Raw genomic sequence first — 26,497 nt, 5'->3', positions numbered from 1 at the left:
TGGATGGGCCTTACAAGAGTGGTGCTAACATGGCTTTCTTTAGAGGATGGAGGAATTCAGGGTAATAGTGGTGAAAAGTCCCACAGGACAGCTTGTAGGAAGAGCAGGAGAAATATGGCCAGGGCTGGGGGAAGGGGGTGGTTTGGGGAATGATCTGGACCCCACTGAAACTGGGTGTCTTTAAGGACCAGGAGGAGCGAGCCTGTCTTGGGGGAGCTGAGGGATAGGTTGGAGCGAGACAACACTCCAGCCAAGCCCAAGGAAGCCTCTCCTGCCGGCCAGGCTATGGAGCATCTCCTGAAGCCTCAGGAGTTTGGGGACGTCTGTTCAGATGACCCTGTGGGGGCCACCAGCCCTGGGCACTGGAACAAGATGGGACCTATGGCTGTGCCTTGTGGTGCCCCTGCCCCTTGGGGGTCCCCAACCACACGCACCCGCTCCAGGCCCATGTTGTCCAGGTAGAGGTGCTGCAGGCTGGAGGCCACCGGCAGGAAGGCACTGTCCCTTATGTGCTTGATGGGGTTTCGGGACAGCTTCAGCTCGCTCAGGGCGGACAGGCCCTGCAGGGCTGCCGTGGGCACCTCTGCCAGGCGGTTTCCCTCCAGGTGCAGCTTCTCCAGCATCTTGGCAGGATGCAGGGCAGCAGGGGCAATGCGCCCGATGGCGTTCCCAGTGAGGTAGAGCCAGCGCAGCCCCCCAGCCCCGGCCAGGTCGCCCTCTGCCAGCTCCCCGATGGTGTTGTGCTGCAGGTGGAGGGAGATGAGGTTGGGCAGGAGCTGGAAGGCATCTGCGGGCAGGCGGGCGAAGGCATTGCGGTCCAGGTCGAGGTAGGCCAGCCGCGGGGCCCCCTCGAAGGCAGTGGCCATTAAGGTGGAGAGGCGGTTGTCGGTGAGGTAGAGGTAGACCAGGCTCTCCAGCCCCCGCAGCGCCCCAGGGTGCAGCCCCCCAATGCTGCAGCTCTGCAGGTGGAGGGACACCAGCTCCTTCAGGCCAGGGAAGGCGCCTGGTGGCACCGTCCCAAAGGGATTTCGGCGCAGGTCGAGGAGGCGGGTGTCCCCGGGGAAGCCCCGGGGGATCTCCCGCAAGTCCCTGTTCTCGCAGGACCCATGCCGAAAATCGGGGGAGCAGGCGCACCCCTGGGGGCACTGCCTGCTGCCGGCCGCCCTCGGCTGCTGCGATGGCACAGCGGGGCTGGGGGGCAGCTGGGGGCGGCCACATCTCATCTCAGGAGGCCTCAGGGAGTCGAGGGGCCGGCCGCGGAGGGCAGGGGGTGCGGCGCAGACCCCCTCCACCTGCACCCGCGCCCTTGCCAGCCAGTCATGGAAGGGGCGCAGGAGGCAGGAGCAGAGCAGGGGGTTCCCAGCCAGGCTGACCCTCGCCAGCCCCCTGGCCCCAGCCAGGGGCGGCAGACCCCGCAACTGGTTTTCACGGAGGTCCAGCGTACGCAGCTGGGGGCTGCGGGCGAAGGCGTCGGCTGCCACGTCCTGGAGGGCGGCGTGGTCCAGGAAGAGGTGCTTCAGGGAGGCCATGGCCAGGGCCTCCTCAGCCATGTAGGTGATGGGGTTGTGGCCCAGGTCCAGCTGGGTGACTCCATCCAGCCTGGCCAGGGCCTCACTAGGCAGCGCCTGCAGCTCATTGTGGTCCAGGCTCAGCCTGCGCAGGGCAGGCAGGGCAGCAAAGGCCTCACTGCCCAGCACATGGAGGGCGTTGTGGGACAGCCGGAGCCACCCGAGGACCTGTAGACCCTGGAAGACCATGTCTGGGAGGTAGACCAAGGCATTCGCCCTCAGGTCGAGGACAGTGAGGGACCCCAGATGGCCAAAAGCACCTGGCTGGATCTCCTCGATGCGGTTCCCCTCCAGGATGAGCTGCTGGAGGGAGGACAGCCCATCCAGGGACTCCTGATAGAGGATGGCTATGCCGTTGGAGGCCAGGTTGAGGTAGACCAGCCTCCCCAGCCCCCGGAAAGCCCCTTCCTCCAGCCTCTCCACCTTGCAGCGCTGCAGGTCCAAGTGCGTGAGGTACGGGGTGGCGAGGAAAGCTCCCACGGGGATGACCGTGAAGCTGTTGCCCCGAAGATCCAGTTTTTTGGTGAGCTGCCAGTCACATAAATAAACACTGAGTTACCCCAGGGCTGCCACCCCTACCTCCTCTTCTTCCCTTCCCCGTCCGTCCCTTCGCCCACCTGCGGGATGGCGCCAGGGACGGCCGTCAGGTTCCCGTTGAGGCAGAGGACGTGAGCGCGGAGGTTGTCGCAGACACAGGGCGCAGGGCAGCGGGCAGCAGCTGTCCCCCCCGGCGCCAGGACTGCCGCGAGCAGGAGGAGCCCCCAGGACAGCCTCATGGTGGAGAGCACCTGCGGCTGGGGCAAGACGGCAGTCAGGCCAGGAGAGGGGCCAGGCTCCCAGGCGTCCGAAGCAGCACCGCGTACTGGCGCTGGGTGCCACAGGGGCTGTTGCTGTGACCTCATGGGGCAGGTCTCACTATCTCTTGCTCTCACACCATCATTTTACAGGTTATAAATATAAAAAGAGAGAGGAAGGAGGAGAAAAGAAATACTTGGAATGAAAAGTGAAGGTCACAGCTAGCAGATCGCCACTTGGTAAGAGCTTTTGCCCTGATTATCAAAACTCCCTGAGGGAGGTTTGGGAGGACCTGCGAGGGGCCCGGCAGGAGCACAGGGTCACTCGTGGGGAACTGGCTTGAAGCAGGCACCCCCGTCTCCTTTTTCTTCTTATATCACTAGCATAAAATTGTCTTGATCTGCACAGAGTATCAATATTCCTCCTACAACCAAGGCTTGGTTTTTTGTATGACAAGCAGGTATAGCTATCCAGGGGATGTGATCACGCTGGCTTTCTGAGCTGACACCTTTCTTTTAATTGCAAATGTCCCATCTCTGCCACCCTGGCCACCTCCCAGCTCTGCGCCTCCCACCCTGCATGCTCCCTGCTCCCCCCCAGCTATTCGTAGCCATTTTTGGAATAGATCTCCACTGTTTAGCTGCAGGAAGGACGGGTTGGTTTTGGCCGGGCCGGAGCGAGCCCCTGGGGTGGAGGTGCCGGACAGGGGCCAAGGCTGGGGCGAGCACAGAGGGTGGTGGGGCTGCAGATAGAGCCAATACGCCCCCCTTAAGCTCTGGGGAGCAGCAGCAGGGGGGTCTGCAAGGCTCAAGCCCATGGAGCCACGGCAGCGCCCATCCCCTTGCCCACCGTGGCTCATCGTCCCCTGCTCCCATGCCCCCGCTCTGCCCTCCTGTCACCACCACAGCCAGCCCTGCCTCGGCCCCCCCACACCCTGGGGTCACCCCCCTCCTGCGCAGCCACCGGCAAGTGCCACCAACACGATGCCCCCAGCTCAACACCCATCCTGCGCCTGGGCACCGCCACAGGCCGGGCACCACCCTGCCACCCCCTCCCACACACCTGGGGGGTCACGCACCCGGGGGCTGGGGGTACCTGCTCCTCAAGAGGCGGCAAAAATAGAGGGGGAAGCGTCCCCCGCTGTCCAGCGGCTGCCAAGCTCCTGCACCGGTGTTTGCTCTCCTTGCAGAAGCAAGAGCTGAATGGGCCCCGTTGTGTTGCTTTCCCAGCAGCACTCACCGGACGGAGCCAGAAACGCAGGAGGAGGAGGAGGAGGGGGGTGGGGGGAGGAAGAGTAGAGCACCCCTGGAGGGAGGGCAGTGACCCAGACATCGCCTGCCCCTCGGTTCGCAGGGGGCCGGGAGCACTGGCGCTGGGGAGCCAAAGCCTGGCGTGTCGCAGCGCCAGCCTGGCCAGAGCTCGCGTGGGATTTGCACTCGCCATTTCCCAGGCTCTGCCTTTTCTTTCCGGGCTGCGTAAGTCACAGGAGCTGTGGAGGTGCAGGGCAAAAAGGTGACATCCAGCCAAAATTGCAACGGCAACAGTAAGCCTGAGCAAAAGGAAAGAGGCAGCTGGCAAGCCACGCTGCGGGGCCGCAACTATTTTACAGCCCTGAGTTCTAATTTTGCTTCTCTGCTTGTTTCGAAGAGGCCAGGGCTGGCAGTGCCCGTGTGAAACATCATTTGCTTGTAGAAGGCCATGGAGGCCTTCCTTTTCCTCCCCGACGCTGTCATTTCCCTTTTTCGGCTCTGCCTTTTGCTCCCCCAGGGAACGCAAGCAGACCTGCAGCCTGACAAAAATCTGCAAGATTCGGTACCAATGCCTCTCTCTCTTTCGAGCCCTTGCTGGAAGAAAATGCATTTTGCTCTTAGCCTTAGGGCAGCCTTTTTTTTAATGAGGGGACACTGCTCTTACACAAAGGCCAGCATCTCCCCTGCCAGAGTGACAAGAGACACTGCTTTCGTGACCCCGCTGGATCATAGCCACACAAAACTTCCCACAGCCACCCCAGTTTCACCAGTGGTCGCCTTGAACACGCCCACAACCTGGAGGAATTTAAGCAGAGAGTGCACGCAAGCGGGTCTTGCACACACCACGCACTTTATTTCAATCCAGTGGCCCAAGCCCTTTTTTCTGTCTGTGCTGCCTGCACCCCCTGTGAGTTAACACCAGCTTTCCCCGCATTTAGGCCAAGCACAGGCACCCTGCCAGCTGTGGCACACGTTGCCCCTCACAATGAAGGGACAGCTAACTCCATTTCCTTGACTTCTTTATACTGCATGTCGCTTGTAAGGTCACGGAAGGGAGGAGGAATAGTCTCCTCCCACTGAAAACAGAGAGGGAAGGAACAACTCTTTGCTACCCAAAGAGAAAGAGGTGTGTTGATACTCAGAGGCCTGAAAGAAGAGGGAGCAGGACGAGCCTGTGAGCTTGTGTGCTCAGGAGTGGTACAGGTATGTGCCACAGAAGCGTGTAGGCATCCAGAGATTCAGGGGTATCTGCTGCTACTCCTTCAGCACAAGAAAAAACAGCACAGCCCACATTCTTTGTGCTTTTACACATGCTCACCTTTCAAACACGTCAACAGTGCACACAGTCCCAGTGTTCTGTCAAAGGGAGGAGAAAGGGAACATGTATTCCACAGGGATTTCATGGATTGTATTCATTTCCAAACCAAGCCTATTTAATCGGGAAGAGAAGGGAAAGGGAAGGAAGAGGGAACAACACAGGCAATGGCAAAAAAATTTACAATAAAAATATGCTTGCTCCCTTAAGCGATGGCCGCCAGGGTCAGCCACACTACACAAATATTCCAAGCCACAGCAGCAGGGGAGTAGTATATTAAAATACAAATCAGCCACACACTGCCTTTGACAAATGGACTTGAAAAAAGAAACAAAGGGGAGCACACCTTGCCCCTCTGACCCGGCAGCAGCAGAAGGGGGTCAAGCACTCCCCTGGCCTGGAGAAGCAGGGGCAGCAGCAGCAGCGTAGCCTCCCTCCTGCAGTGCTGAATGCTATCAGGCAGGAGTCACAGTCCAATAAAATAAAATAAAATGCACAACTGGGTTGATCCTGATGAGAGCACTTCCAGGCCCCGTGTTAGTCTTGGCACACCCTTGCCAATGCGACCAAAGTGGAGGACGACTCTTCTTAATTCATGCAGAGCTCAGAGCAGCACTGACTTATTCTAGCATAAGCACCTGCCCTGCAGACCAGGGAGTCACTTCATGAGGAGTAGAAAAAAAATTCAGCAGGATTTGTCCAAGTTTATGAAAGCAGAAGGAAGGACAGTCCTCCTACAGGGTGGGGGGAAATAAAAAAAAAAAGAAAAAAGAAAAAAGAAAAAAGAAAAAAGAAAGGACAGCATGTCTGTATGGGCTCTGGGATCCTCTCCCACCACGCAGCTCTGAGTTCTCTGCTGACGACAGTCCTATGAGGAGGGAAGGGCACAGCAGTACATCTCGTCTCTTACAGCTGGTGAAGGGTTTGTAAGAGCATGTGGCGAGCAAACGAACAGGAGTCAAGAGCACGGTTTGGTCTGTGGAAAGAGGAGAGATTTAAAATACTAAAATTTAAGAACTGCTTTGTATCTACTTTGAATGAGCAAATAAACACTATTTCAAACACACTGGGCTTGCATGCCCGAAAGTCTGTCTTTTCCCCTTGGTCGTCTCTTCTGAAACCATTCCCTGACCTCTGCACAGGTCACTGCTTCCCATCCAGAGCTTGCTGTTGAAAATTCTCTTTCCTGATGCTGAGTCTGAGTCAGGAAGAGAACGGCCAAGAATTGGAACATTTATTTCCACAGGTACAAAAATCAGCAGCAAATTGTTGATTCCTGCAGCCCAGTGTCTCAGTTTGGGTAGCAGGAAGTGGGTGTGAGCCCCTTTCCCTCCCAGCAGTGGAATTTTCCATATAGATTCACTGTTTAGGGCCCCAAAACGCAGAAGACAGGCCTGCTCATACTCAAATCTTTTCTCACCCAGTCATCTGCTATCTTTGACCCGATGATGACTTTGGTCTCAGGGCTTAAGTCTTTAAGAGAGGCCCCTGAAGTCAAGTAACACCTGACTGGCTTTGCAGGGCCGCCTTTGGGGGGGAGGGGGCCTTACAAATAGCCCACAGAACCTGCAGACCATCGGCTGAAAGCGCCTGGCACAGAGATCGCAACAGCAAGGCCCACCTCACGCAGAATAACCTGCTCCTTGAAACTAGATGATGGAACTATAGTCACATCAGGGTTAACGTGGGGCTAAGTCTCCCTAACCTTCCCATCACCTCCCAGTAATGTATATTTCTGTTTCCACAGGATAGCTGTTCTCTAAGCACCACTGAAACTTCGAACAGTCTGTATTCATCCGTTAGGGAACTTCCTCCAAACAATTTTAATCCAACGTTTTCCGCTGTTCTGAAAATAGAAATCATTAATTTTACCTTTCTCCTACTCCAACACAGCAAAATACCGTTAATAGCAGTGAAGTCTACTCAATTTGGGAAAGAAGGGGGAGCTGAAATAAAGATGGGAGTATCTAGGTAGGAGCAAAAAATTAATCCCTGGATTTATAGTACACGGGTAATATCTGCAGAGGTTGTTTGGTACAGGGCTCCCTGTGTGCTACGGTTTAACAGAACCACATCCTGGAGAAGAGTTAACCCCTTTTATCCCCCCAAGAGGCATTCAGTGCCCCACATTGAACAGACAGGACACAACTGCAACTTGCAGTTTTATCTTCAAAGTGGCTGGGCGAGGTATTTCAGCTGTCATCTTTTGAAAACCCAGCTCTGTTTGCAATGAGCAGGCTGATTTTGTCTAAGCAGCTCCCCGTTTTCAGAAATAGAGACCCTGAACTGCTGATGTTGATCACAGTCAGCCTCCCTCACAGCCTCCACTCCTAACACCAAGCCTCCTCTAACGCTAAGAGCCTCCTTACTTGCTGTGGAGTTAAACTGCCTGCCACTCTGTGCTACAGACTCTTGAAAGAGGCCAGTGATATGATCCAATCCTACAGCAAAGAGCAGCAAAAAAACCCACAAACAAACAAAACAAACCCCACAACACAACCCCCCCCAAAAAAACCCAAACCAACAAACCTCCCCCCAAACAAACAAAAAACCCAGCCCTTACCAAAAAACCCACCACCACCTCCAGCAAGTCACAAGCAGGCAGGCAGACATCCACATACTTTCAGTGTTTCCACCGAAAGAATGCTAGAAAAGCACATGTGGATTGACAGCACCCTCTTGTGTCCAAAAAAAGAAAATAAGGACTGACAGCAGCAGAGTAAGATGGATGCTGCTTACAGTCCATATCCATAATTTTATTAGTTTTGAATGGAGAACACTGCCTACAGCATCACAAATTGTCACAAAAGAAAGGAGGAGAATGACTATTCCAGAAGTAAACCCCTTGCAGAGAAAGGGAGCAGAGCTCTAGCCTAGGCAGCTACAAGAAGAACTTACAGCTCTAGAAGCCCAAAGGATCTAACTGCAATCCTAAAGGAAAAACCTAGAAAATATCACAAAAATGCATACCAGTTTGCTGCAAATGAAGGACTCATGGGTTTGACAGAGTATAAGTTGATTTGTTGCAGAAACAGAGCCCAAATGAGCTCTGCAGATAACTAGGTTAACCAGTTAGAGGTTTGATTTAAGGCTAGGATGTGATTTTGTTCTGACTGAATTCCAAGGAAAGACAAGGGGTGTAGGCTAATCTAGAAGCTGTTTTAACTGGACTTTGTGGTTCTTGAACTGCTCTTGTTCTCTCTAGGCAACTGTAAAGGATTTAATAGCTCTTTTCTTTGTTCCCTTAGGGAAAGCATTTTAAGAAATAGATATATTTATAAAACACAAAGGTATATTGCTTGTACATAGCGTTGACTTCATTACACTGCACAAGACCTAAGTTTCCCTATGACAATATCACATCTTGCAACAGAGAGGACTGAAAATCAGAGAAAGCTTCAGCTCCAAGAATTTCACGGCACCAGGAACACCCTGCAGGCTTGGCATTAGCACCCCTACATACCAAAGGCAGGCAGACAGATCTGCCTTCTACTGTGAGCGGCTCTTGGCTCTCACGCAACTTATACAGCACCTCTGAACAATCTCCCACTTTCAGAAAGAGACTTTCCTCTCTTGTAATTGTAGTGAAATGCTGGCTATGGATTCAATGGAATTTTTGTTGACGGATTCATTAAGACCAGAATTTTACTATTATTTTGTCACATACAGCATAATCTACAGATGAAAAACATTTATTGGTATTTTGCAGGCCTGAAGCCTGGGAGAGGCCTACATACACACATACAGAGAGAGGGGGACAAGTGTCTTTCATGAGCAAATTTGTTTAGAAGGACATGTCAAGTTGAGTTATGAGGCTACTCTAGGCACTGGAACCTGACGCAAGCAATTAGAAGGCTCAAATGCACCAAACCAAAGTCCCCTTTTCTGTATTCCCAGCTCCCAGTGATTTAAATTCTGTGTTCGGAGGGCTGGGGCTGAGAGACACTAAGTGGTACTTGTTTTAATCAACCTGGGTCTCTGCATAACTGGTGCCTGATGAAGTAAGCCATCATTTTCTTCACCCTTTTATTTTAGGGCTGGTATTGGATCCTTACACTGTACATATCTACTTGATCAACAAGCAAGATCACAGGCACAGGCAGCAGTGTAGCAAACAGCAGAAATCCAGCGATCCGTCTGGACAACTTCACATAGCAAGTCCTGATACTTCTTGCTTAAACCTACAATGATTGAGTTGGAGGTATATTTGTTCAGTTGGTAAAGCATTCATTGGCTTGTAACTGCCTAATTCTTAGCCTGATCAAGCCAAAGAGAGGAGACAGCAGGCAAACTCTTCCACCAGAAGGGCCTCTAGGTTATGATTTGCACGTGTGTAAACAAGCCAGTTACATAATTTTGTTTTCCAAAATTGATTAGCATGGCTAGTTGCTGGACATGTACCACTGCTACACGCCAGCTTTGACAGCTTCAGCCACACCAGCGCTTGGAAAAATTATAGAATCATAGAATCATTAAGGTTAGAAAAGACCCTTAAGATCATTGAGTCCAACTGTTAACCCAGCACTGCCAAGTCCAGCACTAAACCATGTCCTCGAGCACCACGTCTACCCGTCTTTTAAATACCTCCCGGGATGGAGGCTCAACCACTTCCCTGGGCAGCCTGTTCCAGTGCCTGACTACCCTTTCAGTGAAGAAGTTTTTTCTAATATCTAACCTAAACCTCCCCTGGCACAGCTTGAGGCCATTTCCTCTTGTCCTATCGCTTGTTACTTGGGAGAAGAGAACGACCCCCACCTCGCTACACCCTCCTTTCATGTACCTGTAGAGAGCAATAAGGTCTCCCCTCAACCTCCTCTTCTCCAGACTAAACAACCCCAGCTCCCTCAGCCGCCCCTCATAAGACTTGTGCTCCAGACCCTTCACCAGCTTCGTCACCCTTCTTTGGACACGCTCCAGCACCTCAACGTCCTTCTTGTAGTGAGGGGCCCAAAACTGAACACAGTACTTGAGGTGCGGCCTCACCAGTGCCGAATACTTCTCCCCTATCACAACTGGCCCGCTTCCAATTCCAGTAGAACTAAAAGACTGACTACCAATATTTGACTGCATCCCTGTTGCCCATGTTTTGTACTGACCGTAAGTATTTGATGCCTCTGCCTTTCATCAGCAAGAGATCCTAAGTGTCTGCATATTACCCATACCACAAAAATCAGGAAGGCTTAAGCCTCATTCTGGAACCTGTTAAAAAGCTGCTCTCACCCTACACAGCACATGGTCCATGCTGAACCAAACAGCCACCGAGCTCCAAATAGATTTCAGACCTCTGCTGGTTTTGCCTCAAGTGACAATTCTGGACTCTTTCTCCTCTTGACTCAGTTAGATCCAGTGTACTCATAGTTCACTCAAGCAGTGGCTAGAAACCCAGCAGGTTTTCTTAAGCTCAAAACACTACTTCTGTGACTGGCATTAGCACTCTCTGTTTCAGAGCCAGTTAGTTGCAAAGCCAGCTTTCCACTATTTCTTCTTTAGGACAAAGATTTTTTTACTCTAAACGTTGCCTCCTGGAGCAAGATAAAAGAGGAGGCCCATTAAACTATTAATCCTTAATTTCAGAACAGATATTTAGTGGGCTTTAACAGAACAGCTTGCACGTAGCTGTTAACCCTCAAACAGTTTCACTAGCTCCCATGGAGAAGACTGCATGGCAATACTCACTTTGTGACAAAAGCTGAGAGAACCGGGGCCAGGGATTTAGGGAAATAATCCTGCTGGACCATATAGTTCAAGGTCATAAGAATACCATAGAGGCTTGGGACAGCTTTGATCTTCTCTTCACTCTGAGAAAAGGACAAGATGATGAAGTCAGACATCAGACAACGACTATTTTATCTAATCCACTGCAGTTCACAGAAACAATGAATTCTCTGTTGAATGAAGTGCTCCCATATACTGTAGGAGAGAAAGCTGATCACTAGATTAAGTGCAATGTTCCTGAAGACACAGGTAGCCAATTCCATAGCCTCCCAGCACCAGCATCTGAAATAAAGCAGCATCAAGAACATTCTAGTACCTATCAGTTGACAGCAGTAGTAATGTGAAAGGGAAGTACTGAACTTGCAAGGGAAACAGCCAAATCTTCTCAGAGGCCCTGTGTCAAAGCATTCTCCTATGGAATTCCACCAGACTTCAATTCATGAAGAATTCAGTTGCGTTAATTACATGATTTTTTCTTGTATTATTCTGTAGCTCATTTTTATACCATCTCCAGTTCTTCGGCAGGCTTCCTCCAGAACTTGATGCAGCATTCCCAGAACTGGTCTCACAATTATGTAAAAGATAAAGCTAGTAGTCATTCCCGCTTACATGATGCGTAAGTTATTCTTGCTCCTAACGTGATGCTAACCTACATGTTCCAACTCTTACCTTGTTTTCATTTATTTCTCCACTGCCATTTCAACTAAAGCCCTTCATTCTGTAGACAGGATCTAGACCTGTGTTCCTAGGTGTGCGACCTTGGGAGTTCATGGCGTGAAGAATATCTGTTGCTTATGTGCTTCCACAAAAAACGATGGAAGGTGCTCCCTCTCCCCATACGCCCAATTCATCCACAGTCCTCTGTATCACAGAGGACAATCAGCTGGCTGATCCTCAAGGGCTTTATTATCAGTGATAGAAACAGATTTCCTACTGAGCCTCCATCTTTTCTCCAAGAAAGTTTATTCCCTGTAACTACATATTTAACACTAGTATTTGGCAAAGATACTCAAAAGCATGAAGTTGAATGCTACTGATCTAGCATGAGTAGTTGGATACATGTTTTTGAGCCACACTACTAAGAGACACCCTAAAGGGCCACATTAATTAATAATATTGTAGATCAGACTCCTGGACATGGCTTTTTATAGACACCATAGTCCAGCAGCAGCACTATTTCCTTACCTGACCCTCCCTACCTTTAGGGGAAGACTGAGAATGCAGAGCACATTAACCAGAAGAGGTACAAAGAGCTGACGCCTCCTTCATCCTACTGCAACCTTGCAATCTGCAATTTCTGCTGGACCTGCAGACTTCCATTGTCCCTGGGCATCAGGCATGCACAGGCACCCAGCTGCTTCCATAGCAACGTAATTACCCAAAACCCAGCCAGTCTGGTCTTCAACAGCCTAAACAGACCATAACTTAACTCTTTCCTGCTTCCTCACCTTAAGTAGCCCCATGTGGATCAAGAGGCTTGTGATGAATGCATCCGAATTAAATGTGGCAGAAGTGAAGGCTTTTCTCATTAAGGCATCTAAAAAGAAATAAATGCACCATATTAAACAATACAGAAAGGGATGCTGTTACAGGTTTTAAGATCAAGATTGATCATACAGGACCTCAGGGAATATCGGCTGTTAAAGGAGTTTTGGGAGGTAATATCTGCTAAGATTCCAGTTGTCTCTGCAGGGACTAGGTATAACCTCTGAAACACCAAGACAGACAAAACCCAGTCCTTAGGTATAAGGCCTGATACAAAGGAAAAGAAAAAAGCCAACAACAAAAAAAGCAAAAAAAACCCCAAAATTCACACACTGCCAAGCTTCAGATGTAATTTGACCTCAGTCCTATGCATCACGAAATGCTCTACTCAATGCATTTGAACATGCATGCTGTGTGCATACATGCATATAAACATGATCAGATGAAGTAGAGCAGCAAGACAAGAGTTAGATCCTTAAAATTCTGAAGGCCAGCAAGAATTCACCTTTCATTTGAAACCAAAAGGAATGAGAACACAATGAGAAAACTTGTTCAACTGTTTTCTGGGCTCCCTCATGACCAATATTCTGGAAGCACAAGATATGCTAAGTTCAGAATGAATCTCTACTTTCACTCCACACAACAGCACAGCACAGTTTGGTACTTTGTTATCTGGGGTTTCTTGCTGCCAGGGACAAAACAGTCCAATGGCCTGGACCACAGAGGCCTTCCTCTGCATCAGGGCCCTTCCTCTGCATCGTACTGGTGTCCTTGACACTGAAGCAGGTCACACCATGAAGTGAAGAAAGGCCCGGTCACCTATTGTTTCCTGCACTGCTGTTTTCACTGGAGCTTCATCTTTGAAGACCGAGGATATCCTTAGGAGAGTTGTAACTACTTTCTCTACATCAGATGTATCTGTCTGAAAGACAAGAAAAAAAAATTAGGGGCCATTTTGTTCACTGCTCAACAGCTACAGAAGATGGGTCTCTGCTAGGGCAAGAATTACAGCCTTCAGCTGACTGACATCAGTTTTGCCTTGGCCATATCACAAGGCATAAGCAACACTGCGAAACAAAGTTATTCTATGTAGAAGGTCTGGTGCCAGTTCAAGCATTAACTGCATCGTCTGCTTCCATGAGGTTCCTCGGGATCACTGGGGAGGAAGATGCAAATCTAGGTCTCAAGAGACAAAGTTATCACCTCTGGGGATTAAATGATTCGGAGAGAGAATGAAGCACAGAAGACCGCTGGCTCACCTACCTGCTGAGCTATCAGCACAGAGCACTTTGGTCCTAGTCGCAGCAGCTTCTCTGGTGATGGGAAAGCAAGGAACGTGGCAACATCCACAGGAGGAGACGGCACTGGAGTTGAATCCTGAAACAGGCAGAATCCATCTCAAGTTTACTCTTGGAAGTAAATAAATGGGTTCAGCAGCAAAGGCACACAGGACAGGTCAGGACACAGGTACCTCAGGTCAGGATTTGTTATATTTGAAAACTGTTTGAGGATAGAATGACCCCAGAGTTGGAATAGCCAGAATATGCTAGCATGACTGCATGGCATTGCACATACAAGGTTCCCACCATTCTCTGGACATGGGAAGACTTTTTCTACCTGTGTTTGTTAAAACTCCTACTCAGCCTTTTCCTCCATGCATGTGTGCACATGCACACTTTAACAAAACATGTTTCTAAGTCATCCATTTTCTTTATTTCCTGCATGTTATCTCCCTGACTGTTACTACAGTGCCAGCCCACGCAGGAATGTGAATGCCTGCCAGCACTCCAAGTTCAGACTCACTCCAGATCTCATTTCCTCCTTTAGTCTCCTACAGCTGAGGAAACAGGAATGTATCTGGAAGTAAGCTTACCTGTGAATCAATTATCTTCTTAGGAGTCAGTGACTCCTGTTCTCCCTGTCCTCTCTCCTTCAGCTGTTGCTGTTCTTCCTCCTCCTCTTCCTCCTCTTCATCTTCCTCTTCCTCTTCATCCTCCTCCTCCTCCCCTTCATCATCACTAAGGTTTGAGAGTTACATGTCACATTAATTACACACTTGCAACTCCTGTACACTGGAACTTAAAACATTTTTTCAAGAACAAAAAACCAGCCTCCCCTCAAGTCTTACAGCAAGAAGTACGTCTCCATCCACAACAGATTAAGAGGACACTCAGGCTTCAGTCACACAGTTGACAATGGCAAGCAAAGAGTGAGGAATGCAATCGGTAATTAAAACTAAGGTAAGTCCATCAATGAAAATGAGACACAAAGCTTATCCTGCTTACAGAATCCCCTAATGGTGGTCCACACGGCACACTGAAAACAATACCCATCTGCAATGTTACAGTTCTTATTTTAAGACAGATAGGTGAATGGAAGCGTTGATGAAAATTGTCAGAAAATTTCTGATTTGATCTCTGGTACCCTGCCTACCTCAAAGATCCCAGCACAGCTGCCATACTGAAGCCTTCAAGGATCTCCTGGAGCTGCTCACATCCCTCTTCTCCCAGACAGTTACCTACGTTGATAGGGGAAAGGGAGCAGACTTAACAGATGCACACAAGTTTGTCCTTGAGGATTTTGCTATAGATTCTTGTCTATCTCTTGTTTCTCAAATTGAACAGTTATCAGTCATTTCTACACAACACCTTAGAGGCAGCAATGCAGCCTTCAGTTATCAGAATCAAACAGTTGTTAAACAAATTTCAGCAGCAATGGTTGGAGACAAACCAACCCCCTAATTTTTCAGAGTCTCTTTGAGAGACTTCCTGCTGGTTCTCTAAACAGCTCTTGTTCTCAGCGATTCTAAAACAAGGACCTTTTACAGCACAGTACCACTGAAATGCAGTGACCCAAGGTATGAACAACAAAAGCCATCACTGGTCAAAGCTGTCCCACTGCTTAACTTTAACAATTAACTGAGTTCATGGCTTAAGAAAACTTTCAGGATATAACTGCTTCCTGTCTTGAGGTCATCCAAGTTCAGCTACCCCAAGTACCATTTTTTAAATGCTGACAATTGCAAGACTAGAAGATGTGATACTGTCAACATTCTTCCTAGTGGTTTCTAGTTGGGATCAGACTAGACACACTTTGATCTAGCAAACTTACATACCATTGAGATCCAACTTCTCCAACTCTCCCTTATCTTCAATAGCTTCAGCAACAGTCAGAGCAGCATCTCGTTTAATCTCACAGAAGGACAAATTCAGTTCCTAAGAAGCAGAAGAACATTTGTTTGCAGAATTCCTATTAACATCTGTCATCTCCATAAGCTTCATGTGCTCAGAAGCGTTCTGGAAAGAATCTCATTTGAAGAGGCTCTTAGCAAAAAAAAACCTGTTTTTAATTGCAAGTAAAACCTGACACATACTCCTACTTCATATACCTAAAAGGGGCGTTTTGAAACATACTATTGTTAAGAGCAGCACTACTGAATGTAACCACTGTACTAGAATAGCCACAGAGACTAGACCATTCTGACTGCTCACCTAAAAGGCGGCAGACCTTTCAGTCCTTCGCAATCAGCTGACTAGAGATCTTCACTTATTCCAGGGTCACAACAGCATTCCAGAATTCACACACCAGTAAGTCTTACTGAAGAAGGGTAGGTACTATACTACATGGACAGCACTTTTGCTTTTGAACACTTAACGTTGCCAGTTAAGGCCTTCAAAAGACAAACTATGAGTGGTACTACTTCTGATAAACACAGCCAGCAGAGAAACAGTGGGGACAGACTAGTAAGAGTAAAGTTATTCAACAGCCAGGCACCATCCCCCACCATTCCATGCTCAATCAATCCTTTCCTGAGAAGTGATTTAATATCAACAGCAAAAGGGAAGCAGTCCTTGAACAGAATGAATCAGCTACGATTGCTTCATGCTACCCTTTAACCACTTCTGCTCTAGATAAACAGCCAGATGTTAAATCCTTTTATCTCAATACCCCTGTTAGAATCCTTACTTAAGTTTTCCTGGGAGATTCAGACATAAGTTCCCGTAGAACCAGCAGAAGCCTAAGCAAGGGATCTCACACCACAAAGCACCTACTTCTTTCTGTACCAGGTTCATATACGTAAATAAACATTAGCGCTCAGCTGAATTTTTGTCTTTGACTGTAAGCTTGCAAGATTAGGAATTATGTGTTCAGCAGTGCAGTTGTGACCCATGGCAGGTGTTTCTAGAGATCGTAGTTTAGTTACATTACTGACTGGACTTAGGCCTGTCTAGAATGTTGTCAAATGCAACTCCTGTGCAAATACTGATGTAGGAGGCTATGATATTGCCAAAAAAAATAAAAATATTTCGACCTTTGATACATGCCCTAACAACAGCATGCCCCTACACGCATTAACTGTATGAACACTGAAATGCTAAAGAGATTACAAGCTGCTCATAGAATCATAGAATGGTTTGGGTTGGAAGGGACCTTAAAGATCAGCTGGTTCCAACCCCCCTGCCACAGGCAGAGACACCTTTGACTAGACCAGGTTGCCCAAAGCTTCATCCAGCCTGGCCTTGAACACTTCCAGGGATCAGGCATCCACAATTTCTCTGGACAACCTGTTCCAGTGCCTCACCACCCTCATTGCAAAAAATTTCTTCCTTGTATCTAATCTAGATCTACCCTCTTTCAGATTAAAGCCATTACCCCTTGTCCTATCACTATGCTCCCTTGTAAAATGTCCCTCTCCAACTTTCTTGTAGGCCCCCTTCAGGTACTGGAAGGCTGCTATAAGGTCTCCCCAGAGCCTTCTCTTTTCCAGGCTGAACAACCCCAACTCTCTCAGCCTGTCCTCATAGAAGTGGTCCAGCCCACTGATCATCTTCATGGCCCTCCTCTGGACTTGCTCCAACCGGTCATGAAGAGGAAAGCCTCAGTCCCCGCTCATTACCCTCTGAGAGGTTCTAAAAGCAGACACTTCCATTGCCAGATGTCTTGAATGGCACTTCCTGAGTTGAACCAACACCTTCAAAACCATCAGGCGAAGTCTAAACAGATCACTGGTACACCTCCATGTAGAACAGCCTTAGCTGGATGTGGCGATGCCACTGATTTACAATACAGCTTATTGCTTTCGAGTTGTGAGCGCAGAGCCTGCACTGAAGTGAATCCCACTTTAAAAGAATCAGTAGTGATAGGAGAACAGGCAGAAAAACGGGAAATGGGAAACTAGGCATTTTCAAAAGAGATTCAAAGCTGAACAGCAAGAAGACAATACCTTTAATTTATGAAGGCCTTCTTTAACAGCATCAGCAAGAGCAACAGCGCCCTTTGAACGCACCAGGCAGTCTCCAAAATTGATCACTTCAATCTGCCGAAGCGCCTTCAGAGTCTGCGAGACAGCACGAATTTGAAAGTACATACATGGAAGTAAATCAATGTCCCATCACTCCTGGAAGGTCATCTTTCCTACTGCAGCGTGGCATGTGGCTCCACCAACCCAGAGGTGCTAATGCTAACGATATTTGAGGAGACTGGGAGGCAGAAGACAAACCCAAAGCAACTGCTTAGAACAACTCACCTCTGCCATGGCCACAGCTCCTTTCTCTGTGAAGGTGTTGTCATTCAGGTTTATAACCCTAAGCAGTGGGTTGATAGCAAAGGCCTGGGCCAGTGCCGTGATGCCAGGATGGTTAATTCCATTCTGTGGCATATGGACCTCTTCTAGAGTCCCAATGATCTGGGAAAGGATGCAGATAAAAAAAAAAAGCTGTTAGGAGACATACTTCAACTCAAGACTATAGTGCTCCACTCTTTAGGATTTGCTTAAAATTGTTTTTCTCCAACTCAAAACTCCATTAGTTCTTCTACATAGAATTATTTACCAGCAATTATGTCACAAATCTAAGTGAAATTGTAGGCTCAAGGCAAGTGTCAGATCAACACAAAGCCCTGATTCTAAGAGTCACAAGTAGCATCCTCCTAGTATATGCCTGCTCTAGATAACTTAAAACAAGAGTTCTTCACCTGTGGTTCAACAACACTGGAACAGACCAAGCAACATCACTGGATACGGTATTTTTCTAAAAATCTACATTTTGCCCTGACTGCAGAAGAAGCAAACCTGTAAGAAAACTAGTATGAACAGTTTATGGACTAAACAGCATGTCACAAAACACAGCAATGAATCCCACTTTGGTAGAGCCATTCAGTCTGAATTCCTCATGAATCACTTTGTTATGCGCCTCCCAAGTATTTAAGAAATCTTATTTTTGCCATGATTACGGATTAGTCAAAAATCACACCCAGACAGCTCTTTGCAAAAAGAGCAACCGTTAACCTGCAATGTCATTGTTAATATACCTGATAACATGCATTATAATTCAGAAGTCACTTTTAGCAGCAATGGAGGAAAGAAAAGGGAATTAGGTGGCCCCAACCACAATGAATTCTCTTCCTCCAACAAAGGCGCAAGTTGGCCAGTGACAGCTAGAGAAAGCTAGGCAGCATTTAGAGCCCTCACAGGATGATCCTAGCGAAGACACTAGGTTGCTTTTGCCAGATGATTGAACAACTAGGCAAAGCAGCACTCAAGAGGCCAGCTGGTACACCTACCCCAGTGCCAGATAACCTACATAAGCACAGAGGGAGGAGAAGGAATAGGACTACTATTAAATTACTCAGGAAATGCCTATTTCTCCCTCAAGTAACTACTTTACACAGCCACTAGTTATGTGTTTGGAAACTTAGAGTCACAGAAACATTGAGTCATCAATTCTAACTGCACTTGTTGAAAACTCCAGTTTCAGCAGCAAACATCATGACTTTAGCGAACCAACAACCAGCCGCTGCCTCCAAGCAGAGGCAAGCTCTGTATGCACTATCTTTAATAATGCACACTTAAGCACACCTTGCTCTAATTTCCTGTCAAGAAGCTCTGGTTTGGTACTTACCCCAAAGGCTTCAGCCAGGGCAGTGGCACCATCATTCTCCAGGCGGTTTCTGCCAGCCACAAATATTTTCAAAGCAAGAGGCTTGCCCTGGGCACTTGATTTCCTGTGACACTCTTTCAGAGCGGCTGCCAAGATCTAAAGATAAAACAAGCAGTTTATACTACCTCAGAATCTCATTCTGAAGGAATCCAAATGCGTTTTGTGTATCCAGCTCTCAAGAAATACTTTGGTCACCACTGCCATGTACCTGCTTCTACAGTGGGGTATACAATAAAACTGTCTGTAACTGCAACACTTGCACACTACAGTCTTAGGCAAGAAGTGATAATTTTGCAACACTCGAACACATTGACCCCATTAAGAACATCTGATTCTTAAACAGGCAAACATATAGGGTGTTAGCGACAACGACAGTTAGCCCCGGTTTTCTGCTTCATCCAACAGGCGTCCTGTCAGCGCTAGGCTTGGTAACACTGTTCTCTCAAATCCAAGGCTACTACCTCTCTTGGCATGGAATCTAATGTTGAGGATAGACCTGTTTTCCTATCCTGGAAAAACAGATGAGCTTTTCATAGTTCAGAAATTTAGCTATGAAAACATGTAGAGGAAAGTGATCTTGAGACTGGAAAAATGGGCCAACAAGAATCTCATTAAGTTTAAAGGGAAAAGTGAAATCCTGCAAACGGGGAGGAATAACGCCATGTACCAGCATAAGCTGGGGGTCAACTGGGGGCAAAGTAGCTTGACAGAAAAGAACCTGGGGGTCCTAGTGGGTGAGAAATTGACTATGAGCTAGCAGTATGCTCTTGCAGCAAAGAAAATCTACTGGGCTGCTTGGGAAAAGCATTGTCAGCAGGTCAAGGGAAGTGATCTCCTCCACTCAGCCCTGTCAAATGCATCTGAGTACTGTGTCCAAGTTCCCAGGCTCCTACATGGACATACTGGGGTGAGTCCAGCAAAGGGTCCCAAGGATGATTAAGGAATCAAGAGAATTTTACATACTGGGAGAGTGCTGAGAGCTGGGGTTATTAAGGCTGGAGAAGAGAAGACTCTGGGGGAGATCTTATCCATAGGTAAAAACAGCCAGAATAACAGAATGGGGGAAGAAGGTGCTGTAAAGAAGGCAGAGCCAGACACAAATGCCCACAAACCAATGCAGAGAAAATTCCATTTAAACACAAACCCCCCTTTTTTACTGTGAGGATTGTTAAACACCAGGATAGACTATCCAGAGAGTCTGAGACTATCCAGAGAGCCTGAGAAGTCTCCATCCTTTGAGATATTCAAAACCTGACTAGACACAGCCCTGAGCAACCTGGTCTAGTTGCCTTCAGCAGGGGAGTTGAACTAGAAGATCACCAAAGACCCCTTCCAACCTCAGTCATTCTGTGATTCTGTGTAAAGCAGTCTGAAGCCAAGTCCTGGCTCTGACCTAATTCCCAAAAAGGAGCCAACCCTTACCTTGCCACCACCAATGCCCATGCCACAGTTATTGAGCTTGAGTTCCTGTAGGGTGTAGCACGCGGGGCTCTTCAGTAGTGCCTCAAAGCCACGCACACCATCTGGCCCAAAGGCATTGTCACTCAGGTCCAGCTCCACAAGCTGGGCTCCAGCAGTGATGAGTGCATCCCCCAAAGAGATCTGTAAGGAAACAGATGGCAGTGGGTGGGAGGGAGTGGATTGACTTTTAGCAACAGCATCACTGCAGTGGCTAGGTATGACAGTGATGCTACAAAAAATTTCCACTTTGAAGACATTCAGCAAAGCTGCATGGGGAAATAAAACTTCACAGCTAAAGCCAGAGAAGAAGCTGTGCAAATTAAGCTAAAGATAACCACAGGGCAGTTACCAAGACATTATCCCATCCCTTTAGGTCAAATACACATTTTTCAAAGTGAGTTTCCCCCTCTACACTGCTAAAAGAAATATTGTTTTCATTCTGTTGAGTTTATCGTGTTCCTGCTCCACAGGACTCAAGGAGGCAGGGAGCTCTGTAATCTTCTTGGAAGAGACGGCCATATGCTTTTACCTAGAAAGCTTAGTTCCCGTTCTATCTGTCGGATCACGAGGATGTTTTCCCCAGTGCCAAGCTTCTTCCCTAGCATGGACTTGCATTTGGCCTTTTATCAACTCTTCTCCACCTCATACAGAAGGAGCAAAAAAGAATCACTCACCTATTCTGAGACACTTAGTGTTAACAGCGTAGAGAAAGATCAGCTCTGTGCTAAACAACATACTCCCACAAAAAGCATGACAGGTGAGGAAAGAAGTTATATCAGTCAGAAGTCTCAGATCTAGCTTTTACTTACCAAAGCAGGAGGGATCTCAGACCTTAGTCTCCCTGTGAACATGTCACTCCAATGACACCTCTAAAATAAGAAACATACAGATAGAAACCATTAAAAATATTTCGGACAACACAGTTGTACAGAGGTTTACACATACAAGCTGCATTACATCACCGGGGACAGCTTAATAGTATCTGCCTTCCCTTGAGCTTGTCATTTGATTGTACTAAAGAGCTACGAGAACTAACATTACAATTATTTCACTTGCAAGGACATAAAGTCACTGAAATGCACATGGTAAATAACACTATACAAGAATTCTTGCTTGCATTCAAGCTGGAATTCTTTTCTGCTGAGAAAATTACCAGAGGAAAAAGCAGCAGGAAACTGAAGGATACATTAGGAATGCAGATTTTACTAAGGTATGGAGCTCAACAATCTAAACTTGCTTGAAAAGCCACACTTGGGTGATCAACATGAATCAATGTTTCATACTCCTCTCCTGCAAAGGACAGTTCCTCGAGCATCACAGCATCCTCCTAACATTAGGCTAGAACAGTAGTAGGGAAATATAGCTTGGACACGGAAAAACCTCCTGGTGCATTTCCTCCATTATTTCTTCCCTATTCAGGCATTCTCTGAAGACTCATTCTTCTGAAGATCTGATCATTCTCCAGAAGATATGACCCAGCTTTTCCATTAGAACTTAAGTTTTGTTGCCACAGTTCTTTGTTTACAGAGGCTGCCTCTGCAGACAGGCTCTTCCTTGCACAGCTTCCCAGCTTTAAGACTGGAAGCCATCTGAACAGGAACAGTTAGGAAGGCACAAAATGCTCCCATTATCCCAAAGTCCCCAAGTTCTGCCATATTTTCAGACGGTTGTTCTTCGTACTGGAAGAACCACCAAGCAAGCTTCAGGGCTAACTCGAGGCAGGCTACTGCAGGAAGAGCATAGATAGGCCTTCAGTATTTCTACATTACTTCTTCCCCTTCACCACCCCCCCACTTGAGGATCTCACCTTGAGCTCCGATTTCTTCTCCAAGGCTTTGGCGATGACCTTTGCTGCCTCCACGCCCACTGTGTTGCCTTCCAGGCGCAATGCTTCCAGGCCATCAAATTCCTCAATTTGCTTGATCACTTCTTCAGCTGCAAAAAGCACATAGTCTCGTTGGTCTTTTAACTATCATCTTAGGCACCACAGTAACACTCTGATGCAGCAATACTTGCTCAACTCTACCCTTAGTGAAAATAGCTGAACAACATTATCTGAAAGAATCCTGAAACAGCAATGGGAACAGAGCTGAAGTATCAAGTCACTAGAGAGAAAGCTCTCCATTCCCCACCCTGCATTTTCATAATTTATTTCTAGTTCTATTCTCTGATAGCCATCCTCCAATTTGCAAAAGTAAGTTTCCTTACTTCCTAAGTAAGATTCCTCTGCCATTCAGCACGTGGTTTAGGAGACAGAGTGCACGTGCCTACAAAGATGCCAGGACTGAGCTAAAAGTTGATGGGAATTGGTGCCACATCAACGGAAGCTTCCACTGGCTGGCAAAAGTAGATGCCGGTTTAGCAGACATGTCAGGGTGGAAAAATTTAACTCTAGAGTAATCCTATGCAAGACACAGGAGCAGGCTGCAGACTCTCTCCTGTCAATGGGCACTTGTTATCATTCCCAAGCGATAAAGCCTTTCCTCATAGTTCAGTGGCTTTGCACTACTAAAACGGCATATAAAAAGGCATCGCCTTTGGAATCAGTGAAAAAGGTATGCACTGTAGCAAATAACCTCTCTGAAGAACATGCTGTTTCTTGGTGTGGCAGAAACGTTGGTCTAAGAATATACATGTATTCTCCAGATACTTACTACATCAGCAGCCATTGCAAGACATTTTTAATTGGGAAACACACATACACCAGCAAGAGAGATATTCTGGGGAAAAAAACCCAATAAGAGTCTAACAAATTGGTCAGAATTTGGGAAGAAACTGGACTATTGCAGTGGAATAACATATCAGCCCATTCCTCTGTGCAGGTCTTTGAAGTATCTACTTGTTCCAAGAGCTGTCGTCCACTTGCTTACTGTTTCTAAAAGGAGCACTGACTTCTAATGCACAGTGCATGTCAAAAGCACTTGGAAGGAACACCAAGAAAACCAAGAATTACACACCAGGGAGCCAAACCCTAATTCCGCCAGCTGTAGCAGTGCCAGGGCACCAGGTCAAAGCAGGGTACAAGAAGGGAAGGAAACATCTCTATCAGAAGCAGCTGTAGCTGAATGACCCTTGCAGCACAGCTCATATTATGACAACTTGTCCATGCAGAATTAACAGGAGGTTTAGCACAAGACTTTAGAATTCCAGGGAGACACTTCCCAAACACAAGGGCATTTTCTCTTACCATCTTCAGCTGTATTGAGTTTAAGGCTCTGGCCTTTGAAGCTCAACTGTCCGCCACCCACTTTGGTTTTGGCAAGTGACTCCGCAAGCTTAGTGATGTCTTCTGATGCCATTTTTCTGCTTTTCCAAATGGTAAGAGCTGTCAATTAAAAGAAATTGTCAACATAAAAAAAAAAGCAAACTACAATACATAATCTGTATGAATAATCATATTTATTTGAACACTAATGTGTTTTTTGTTCCTGAGATATCTAATTGAGTTTTCAGTGTCATTAGTGCTTTCCCCATAGCTCGCTTATGACAGCTAGGCTAGATTAATGTTCCAAAGCCAACCAGTCAGATGGTGTTGATTCTTCCAGTACTTACGAGACTTGGGTTTTGATGGAGTTGTTACACTTCATAAACAACCAGTAGCTAAAACTATGAATTAAGGCCACATTAAGACATTACTTTCTGTGCAACACTTTTACAATTAAAACGTAACATACCTCTCTCCCCAAACCCTGTCCCTTAATTATACGTGCTGCACATTTCCCCTGTTCTCCAAAGCAAGCTAGAATGAACGCAACTGTTTTTCCTTTTCAGTGATATCCCCAGTAGTGCCCTTGTCAGCACAGTTCTAGAACCATCGAGTTGCTGAAAACATCATGTGTGTTGCAAACAAAACTCTCTCTCAGGTTTGTGGGTTCTCTTTCCTTTCAGATGTCCCACACAGATTTATCACACATGTTAAACAGGATGATCTTACACTGATGATGGATTAGTGAACATTTTGCCTTGAGGCACAAGTCTGAAGCTATCCATGCCTAGTAGCATCTGCATATCATTATTTAATGAATATCAATCACTGCGTGAAGTAACTGGCCTCCATTCACCCAGCAGGATAAACGGAGCATGTTTCTTATCCCAGCACCTCCGCCGGGATAAAAGACTACACACACCTAGTGCTTAGAAGCAACATACTTATAAAACAGATTTCTGGTGTGAGAAGGGATGAAGGTTCATTCCTACAAGAGAAAACTGTTTCCCTTCCATTCTTGTCTGACTTAGAAGTGGCCCCATACTCTTGCAGCTCTTTGAGCTCAACAGCGCTGGTCTTAAAACACCCCCTAAATGAAAATTGTACATACATCCTTTCCTCCTGATACCTAGCTGTGAAGTATTTGCCTTCAGCTTCCCCAGAGAATGGCTTCTCTTCAGCTTTCATTAACTTTAGTATTGCTTTTGGACACAGAGGGGAAATAAACATCCCCAAGGTTGATCAACATCACTTTTCTAGGATCACTGTCCTCTCAGGTAGGTGCTGCCAGTAGAAAGATGCTCACATAAGTTACTCCACCCCTACCAGTCCACACAGACACCAGACTGATAGACATTCCCAACCTCTGCCAATCCAACACGGAGCAGGAAGACAGAGAGGACATCCCCCAACCTGTGAAGGCCTTACTAGACAGGAACAAAAGTTAGGATCCAAAGAAGTCAGTCTGCTCATCTAGTGCAATTATTAACTTTACTTTTAAATACCTCACCACCCTACTGTTTAAAAAAAAAAAAAAAGAGTTCTGTTGTACTATGATGCTCTTCTGTATTCTACAGGTGTACTCGCTCCCTTTGCTTCTCTTTCCCTTAAGGCCCCTTTTACTTTCTTCACCTTACACACAGGCTACTTCCTAATTTCAACATACAACTTCATCATCACATCCTGAAGCATGTTTATCGCAAACATGTCAGGCACATCCAATTGTCAACCTACCAGAGGTCTCTTCACTGCTAGTTCTTCTGCAGGGGAAGCTTTAAAAAAATTAAAATTGAAGAGTTAGTATGTTTGGCAAATAAAACCAAGATCTGGAAATGCTTGAAGAGAGGTTTCCTCCTTACTTAAGGACTGACAAAAAAGTTAGTTCAGCCGAATGATTTAATTACAACACTTTGTCCACACCAACAGACAACACGCCGGCTACCTGCTGCGCTACCCGAAGGAGAAGGCTGCCCTGCTCTCCGGGCAACGGAGGGCCCGGCGCCCGGGAGCGGCGGGTGACGGCCCAAGGTTACCCTCCGCCAGCCCCTGACAGCCTCCCGGCGCCGCTCTCCCCCGATGGCGGCTGAGGGCTCCTCTCTTCCCCCGAGGAAGCTGCCCAGCGCCGGCCACGCCGCTACCTGCTCTCCGCGGCGACCCCCGGCCCCCCGTAACGGGCCCCGCCACCCTGGGAAACGGCGCCGTTGCCCCCCCCCCCGCCGCCCTTCCCGCCCCAGGCGCGGGCGGGCGGCCCCCGCCGTGCCGCGTGGGGGAGCGGCGGCCGCGGAGGGGGCTCCCGTGGGCGGGCAGGCGTGACCGGCACCCGCGAGGGGGGACCCTCGCCTCCGCGTGGGAGCGCCGCGAGGCGTTCCCTTCCCGCTCGCCCCCCGCGCGAGGAGCCGGGGCGGCGGCGGGGGGGAAGCGTTAGTCTGCAGGGTCGCCTCACCTCACGCACACCCCCCTCCCCCGGCCAACAACGGCGGCGGCTGCCGCCCCGCCTCGCCTCCCTTCTCCTCTCCTCTCCTCACCTCGGCGCCGCGTCCGCCGCTGGCTGCCGGGGGAGGCGATCGAGTGGCGCCGGCCCAAGCCCTCACGCCGCCGCCGCCGCTGCTGCCGGGGACGATGGGGGAGGGGCGGACAGGGGAGGCGGAGGATTTGAAAGCCGGCAGTTTTGCTCTCCCCTCCGGGATTGGCTGCGCGGCGTGACGTCACAGGGGCGCCCCCCCCTCCGCGCCGGGTGCTGACGGCCGCCGTGCCGCAGCCGGACA

General features: G+C 48.1%; 2 protein-coding genes across 4 annotated transcripts in view; both read right to left on the bottom strand.

Annotated features, from left to right (window-relative positions):
* CHADL (chondroadherin like) overlaps window positions 1-5,046 on the bottom strand; it is a 7,532-nt gene extending 2,486 nt beyond the window's left edge. Inside the window, exons 1-4 of one of the 2 annotated variants that reach the window (XM_087766095.1) lie at window positions 4,932-4,965; window positions 3,459-3,912; window positions 2,186-2,362; window positions 435-2,096 (exon numbers count right to left, since the gene is read on the bottom strand). In XM_087766095.1, the coding sequence (XP_087622221.1) occupies window positions 435-2,096; window positions 2,186-2,362; window positions 3,459-3,806 (2,187 nt within the window). In that variant the 5' untranslated portion in view covers window positions 3,807-3,912; window positions 4,932-4,965. Of the gene's footprint in view, window positions 1-434; window positions 2,097-2,185; window positions 2,363-3,458; window positions 3,913-4,931 lie in introns of both variants that reach the window. The other variant, XM_009475234.2, reaches the window with a different exon arrangement.
* Window positions 4,397-26,497, bottom strand: RANGAP1 (Ran GTPase activating protein 1). Of its 2 annotated transcripts, XM_087766101.1 has the most exons (17): window positions 26,258-26,496; window positions 25,467-25,504; window positions 23,715-23,852; window positions 22,335-22,462; window positions 21,337-21,396; window positions 20,489-20,668; window positions 19,028-19,162; window positions 17,656-17,814; window positions 17,353-17,466; window positions 15,244-15,343; window positions 14,562-14,646; window positions 14,002-14,146; window positions 13,392-13,505; window positions 12,948-13,050; window positions 12,092-12,180; window positions 10,605-10,726; window positions 4,397-5,904 (listed from the first exon to the last, which is right to left on the bottom strand). In XM_087766101.1, the coding sequence occupies exons 3-17, from the start codon at window positions 23,824-23,826 to the stop codon at window positions 5,835-5,837; spliced, it is 1,716 nt and encodes a 571-aa protein (XP_087622227.1). In that variant the 5' UTR covers window positions 23,827-23,852; window positions 25,467-25,504; window positions 26,258-26,496; the 3' UTR covers window positions 4,397-5,834. The 2 variants fall into 2 exon arrangements, with proteins under 2 accessions (XP_087622227.1, XP_087622228.1); XM_087766102.1 differs by lacking the exon at window positions 25,467-25,504 and having other exon boundaries at window positions 26,258-26,497.

This window comes from Nipponia nippon, unplaced genomic scaffold (genome assembly GCF_047370975.1).
Source record: "Nipponia nippon isolate SJK-2023a ecotype South Korea unplaced genomic scaffold, ASM4737097v1 scaffold_3, whole genome shotgun sequence".
Taxonomy (NCBI): Eukaryota; Metazoa; Chordata; class Aves; order Pelecaniformes; family Threskiornithidae; genus Nipponia; species Nipponia nippon.
This window is presented reverse-complemented; position numbering and strand designations above follow the sequence as displayed.

Bases quoted from the DNA above. Each gene is read 5' to 3' on its own strand.
- RANGAP1 (XM_087766102.1), bottom strand. From the start codon at position 23,826: ATGGCATCAGAAGACATCACTAAGCTTGCGGAGTCACTTGCCAAAACC. The intron at 20,669-21,336 runs GTAAGTAAAAGC...GTTTCCTTACAG, and splicing joins CTGAGATCCCTCCTGCTTTG to ATCTCTTTGGGGGATGCACT. The intron at 17,815-19,027 runs GTAAGTACCAAA...ATCCTTTCCCAG, and splicing joins CCCTGGCTGAAGCCTTTGGG to ATCATTGGGACTCTAGAAGA.